This window comes from Hypanus sabinus, chromosome 12 (assembly GCF_030144855.1).
Source record: "Hypanus sabinus isolate sHypSab1 chromosome 12, sHypSab1.hap1, whole genome shotgun sequence".
NCBI classification, from domain to species: Eukaryota; Metazoa; Chordata; class Chondrichthyes; order Myliobatiformes; family Dasyatidae; genus Hypanus; species Hypanus sabinus.
This window is the reverse complement of record NC_082717.1, coordinates 97,016,954-97,022,953: the sequence shown is the minus strand read 5'-3', so window position 1 is coordinate 97,022,953 and position 6,000 is coordinate 97,016,954. Positions and strand designations below refer to the sequence as shown.

The window sequence follows — 6,000 nt, the reverse complement described above, 5'->3', positions numbered from 1 at the left end:
AATGTGGATGAAACCAAGGCAGTGGATGTGGATGTTGCTTACATGGACTTCAGGAAGGCATTTGACAAAGTCCCACATGGGAGGCTGGTCAAGAAGGTTCAATCACTTTGGCATTCAAGATGAGACAGTAAATTGGATTAGATATTGGCTTTGTAGAAGCCATTAGATCACATAAACAGATACAAAAATATTAGATTTATTGATAAGATTTCCCAAGATACTTCAGAATGTTTATCAAAATTTCCAATCTCTTGACCTGTTTTCAATATCAATTTCTAAGGAGTTCAGAAAAACACAAACACTGTTCTAGTCTCAAACTCCAGTTAATATCATTCATAACACAGCAGTAGGCAGGTTCTGAATTTTATAACAGATAAATAATGTTGGAAGATTTGGAAAAAGCCATACAGAAAATTTGGCGAAGTTAAATGAAAGTTTACATACAGAAATTGGATGGAGTGGGGAGGGGTGGTAGACCATAAAATGATGTAGGGAATAGCAGAGGAAACTGAGAATTCTGAAGGAAACACCATGAGGAATAGGTACTAATATGGGTCAACAAACTATAGAATGAAGACTGGTAGGACAGTGCAATAAAGGAATTTAAGAAGCAGAGAGGGAATGCAGTTTAGTATTGGGGAATTGACAGAATAATGGTAAGAGTTGAAATAAGTAACATTCTGATATTGACTAACCAATGATCTGAAACAGTTTTCTGCACTTTTTGATGAGGGAGATGAAGATTACCAACAGATTGAAACGTACAAAGCTGTTAGCTAAATACTGGCAAATAGATTCCCACTTGTTGGGAATCACAATTGCTTAGTTAATGTACAGAAACTGAAAGAACACCTACAAAGTAACAAAACAGCTGAAAAATTGTGTAGATATTTATCTGCCCAATCTGGAAAAAAATACAGCAAGAAATTTTAAGTTTTATGTTTTATTTTATCTAAATAATAAAGGTCCTTTCATGGAAAGGGTGTCAGTGGATGTAAAATATTTTAGACTTAAAACTAGATCTTTAATGTATACAAATAACAATTCAACTATTCTATATAACAAATATTTAACCCCCCCCCAACAAATATAATAGGGGTTTAGACAAACATAATCTATTTCTTCAACATCTAAATAAACATGATAACTTGCATGATTATCAGTGCTTATTTATAATACTGTAATAAAGTTCTAAACAATACAACGTGATTGTTCTTCAGCATTTTAAAGCAATCCTCGAGGAAGTGTACATATAGATTTTCCAAATCTACAAACTAGGTAACAAATGTTATTATGGTTTATAAGAACATAATGCAGGTTTGAAAGAAATATAAATAATTCATTATATAACAGCTTGCACGTTCAGCTCCTCAGTTCACAACATACTAGCACTACCAATGTGTGTGTGTTTGATTAAGTGAACAAGAAAATACATGAAGAAGGAAAAGAAAGCAAGTCTGCATGGCAATTGATAAAGGGAAAGGAGTTTAGGAGAAAACAATATTTGGCTTATAGGGGAAAAATGTAAATAATATTAACATTTTTAATCTGGTTGATTTATCCTAGCTGCTCATGTACTGTCAGGTTGCAGGCAACATGTCAGGATATCGGCATTCAGTTAGAGTACCTCAAAGGAAGTCACAGAGAAAACAGTGAATGTTAACTAAAATGCGACCTGGACCAAGTGTTTATGATTTTCAAACCATCGTGTTTTTACCAGAATAGGGAAGATAAAGTCCAAATCTTACATAGGAGGGGCATTAGAATGTAATATGAATTACTTGGAGACAGAGCTTAAATAACAACTAGGTAAACATATAAAAGGACAAAGTACTGAAGAATATGGAGAAAGGACAAAGACATAGACTAGATGCTCAGTTCCATTTGAGAGGGCTGAATAATCATCACTTTAAAGTTTTTTTTAAACAAGCACATTACAAAGTAATAAATATAATAAGGACAGGAATTAATTCTGCCTCTCTTCATCTCAGTATCTGAACTCTCACCTTCAAATCATCCATATTGTGGTTATTTGGCCTATATTGCTAACTTTTCATTATTTTACAGTGGACTGCATTGTAATATTAGTCATATATTCTCTTACTCCGAAGAACATTTAAGGCAGTTAGGCACGCATCAGCATCAAGGCTGCTCCGAAAAGCAGGGCAATGCAATTCCTCATATTAAGGTTTTTTTTGTTCAGGAAATTTTTGTTTCATACTCAGGTTGTGTATAGTTTTAGGAAGGCCAGCATTCATGGCCCATTAGTAGCTGACCTTGAAGCTGATTTTAAAAAAAACTGCCTTCTTGAAGGACTGCAGCCTGTGATGAAGCTACTCTCAAGAGTGATACACACAAAATGCTGGTGGAACGCAGCAGGCCAGGCAGCCTCTATAGGAAGAAGTACAGTTGACATATCGGCTGTATATTAGGTTCTGTATATAAGAGTGATATTAGGTTCAGTGCTGCTGGGCACAAAGAAAAGGCAATATATGTTGAGGTTTATGGCTTGGTAGAGAACTTGGATTGCTTGGTTCTGTGTACCTGCTGTACATGTCCCAAGTTGTTTTTAAGGAATTGCTGCTCTGATTCCCATTGATGCAACAATCCAATAATTTCTGTTTTTATGTCAGTCTTCTGGAATTCAACTCTTTTATCCAAGTTGAGACCAAGATTTTAATGAAATCAAAACCAAGTGGCGTTAAAACAATATAAACTACGATATGCCACATGAGTTATCTAGAATGGATCATTCATCTACTCTGCCCTTGTATAGCTAAAGATGGGAGCAAACAGTTCAGCCTCATCTTTTACACTCATGCTATCATGGAATATTCATGGAGCTTTCTCCGTAGTTCAGCAGCTTTCATGTGTCAACACTGCAAGACAACAGTATTGATTCAATCTGTTGGGTCTTGGATTGCTTAAATGCACTCATATGCATGCCATCCTCCATTGTAGTTTCACTGAAACAGCTCCCATTTTCAGATATGTTTGATGCTGTTTCTTATGTCTCAGTGAGAAACCAGATATTGGTTTGACATTGATACTAGAATGAGGTATATGGTTCATCCATGAGGTTACAAGATGTGGTGAAGTACAATTTTGTTCTTTCTGATGGATTACAGTGACTCGTGGTTCCCCAGCTTGCAGCCACTAGAGAAAACAAGACCATGGCATTTCTTTCCATGAGGATGCTGTGATGGTCCATCACTTGCAACATTGTCAAAGTCATATACTTTGATGATGTAGATCTGTGTAGATTATATCAGGTGGGTTTATCTTTCTCAACAATTTGCCTTCTGCCAGCTATAATCCCCATTTTAGCAACCTGGACGATAATATTGCTGTTAAGCCTCTTTAAGTATTGGATATTTAAGTTTTTCCTTGCTGCCTTGGACTGATTCATTGTCTGAGGAGTGATAATTTACACAATTTTAATTTTTACATTACAATATTACTGAAAAGTTTGTTTCAAATGAACACTTCCAGAATACACCAGCACAATCTGGCTCAGTTTATCACAAGCTATATCACAACTCTATATAGTGGAAACAGAAAAAGTAACATCAAGAGGTAGGCAGGAATATGAAACTGCAGTGGATTCTCTCATGAGTGACACACAAAAAATGTTGGAGGAATTCAGCAGGTTAGGCAGCATCTATGGAGAGGAATAAACTGTCGACATTTTGGACTGGACTGAGATTCTTTCCTTCCATTTTAAGAATGATGATTTTCGTAATTTCAGTACAACTTTACTTGAAACTATTTAGTCATTAAGGTGGATACTTGTTCTACCACCTCTAGAGTCAGATTTATTTATCACATGTATGTTAAAAGGTACAGTGAAATGCATTGTTTGTGTTAACAACCAGTACAGCCTAGATAAGTGCTGTGGTCAATCTGCAAGCATTGTCACACATTCCAGCACCAACATAGTATGCCTCCAATTTTTCTTTGTTATGCAATATTACCACAGTATTACCCATCATGGCTGGACTTCTAGTTTCCTTTCTAACTCAGCTATTCATCACTCTGCAGTGATGCCAAAGTAATAACCGTTTATTTGTCATCTGAAGCATCAGTCCTTTTACCACCCGTTAAAGATATCTGTAAAATCAGCATAATCATTCATTGTTACTTACTAGCACATATTTAAATTCCTCTTTAAAGCAGAGAGGAATATAAAAATAAAACAGTCAATAATTTTCTGGAGAAAATATTCTATCCTTCTCATACTCCTTGCTGAATTGTTTGTTAAAAGTTAACTTTCAGGTTAGCTTACTCCTGAAACACAATTTGGTCTTATAGCTGAAGGAGTAATGAATGAAGGTCACGATGGCATGCAAACAGAAGTTTTTCACTGTATCTCAGTGAAACTAATTCCACTTCCATTCTATATAATTCACAGCTTCCCAATTCATCAGTATTGGAACACCTCACAAATTTGCTGCACTACCTGCATTTTTCTCATTTGGACAAATGTCAAATTGCTTGCAGAGGTCACCATCAACAAAAATGTGCTGGATTCTGAAATATAAATTAGGTATAAAATTCATTACAGCATTACCACAGCAAGTTCCAAAATACTGCAATAAGTGCTGCTGGCTCTTACAGCGAGTCTTCAGCTGAGATGATGAGGTATAAAATAATCCATTAAGGTATTTGCAATAATTACTTTAAGGGTCAAGTTTTTGAATGTTTACTCAGTGTGGGCTCTTACTGGAGGATATTTTGTGTTCCTTCTTTAATACTCAAAGTAGATCAGTCCAAGTTTTGCTAGTGAACATATCCACTGTATTTATACAGTCTTTAATTACACCACAAATTCCATTAGTTGTTCATCTCCAAGAAGATCCAAGGACAGACAGTTCATTGAACGTTTACCATAGAAAGTGGACTTAGTCTTACAATCTGCTGTGGAATAAGTATAACAAAATTGGCTATCCTTGTCCTCATAGATACAGCCAAAAGTGTAGCTCTGAGAGTTGTCTGAAGACAAAGTAGAGCACAAAGGTGGTTGTCGTTGGTACAAGCGTACATCATCTAAACTCTGACTGTGCCGATCAGTTGAGTTTCTTGACTTAGAACGTGAGGCCTGTAAAGATGAAGAGACATTTATTCATTCATTTGAAGTTCTGAAAACTTACTCTACCCTGGGATGTATCTGCACTATTTTTTTTTGTTTATAACCGTTATTACCAAAGGAAAACTGGTATTACAAACACATTATAGGAAATAAAGCAAAAAGATGGGTTCACCTTGTAAAATTAAAAGAGACCCAAACTGTTGATTTGTTGATCAACATTGTAAATGCTTGTGCCAAACAATCAAATTAGTGAGACACAATTTCTCCCACATAAAGTCATCCTATTCCTTCACGGTTCCTGACCTTCCTAAAAATATTTTTGTCCTGAAGTGAAACTGAAATGTACTTATTTACAAATCACTCACTCTGTCTGGATATTCAACAAACTCTTTCTGGCAGAAATCATCCACAAAGCAAATTCTATATCAAGGCTGCAGTGGCTGATATAATTCTCCAATGCACTTCCAGAGCTTGGTGTGGGAGTCATACTGAGAGTGCTCAGTGGTATCTATTCCTGTTCTAAGATCACCTGCCATTAAGGTCTACTGAGGCACACAGTTGTACTAGAGTATCTACTGGGTATTGAATCACTTTCCTTCAATTGCAGCACCAACCCTTCCCTTCAGTTTTACTCAAAACTCCACAATTGCCCGAATCTCAGGCCCTGATCTGCCATGGCTACTCTGAACAGGTTGATTCTGTCAGTCTAAGTCACTAATCAATTTGGCTACAGGTACACATCTGTTGTACACATGTGGCATAACAATGAGACCAGAAGACACAGGAACAGAATTAGGCAATTCAGTCCATTGAGTCTGCTCCACCATTTTCTTTCCCTTTGTCAAGCCCATTCTTCTGTTCTCCCAGTAACCTTTGGCACCCTTAGAACCTACAAACCTCTGCTTTAAGTA

General features: G+C 36.3%; 1 protein-coding gene across 9 annotated transcripts in view; it reads right to left on the bottom strand.

Annotated features, from left to right (window-relative positions):
* Positions 1–337: 337 nt before the first annotated feature.
* Positions 338–6,000, bottom strand: part of zgc:172136 (uncharacterized protein LOC566376 homolog) — a 93,638-nt gene continuing 87,975 nt past the window's right edge. For 6 of the 9 annotated variants that reach the window (XM_059986507.1, XM_059986510.1, XM_059986513.1 and 3 more), the window contains one exon: positions 340–5,098. In XM_059986507.1, the coding sequence (XP_059842490.1) occupies positions 4,817–5,098 (282 nt within the window). In that variant the 3' untranslated portion in view covers positions 340–4,816. Of the gene's footprint in view, positions 5,099–6,000 lie in introns of all 9 variants that reach the window. The other 3 variants (XM_059986506.1, XM_059986509.1, XM_059986508.1) reach the window with 2 other exon arrangements.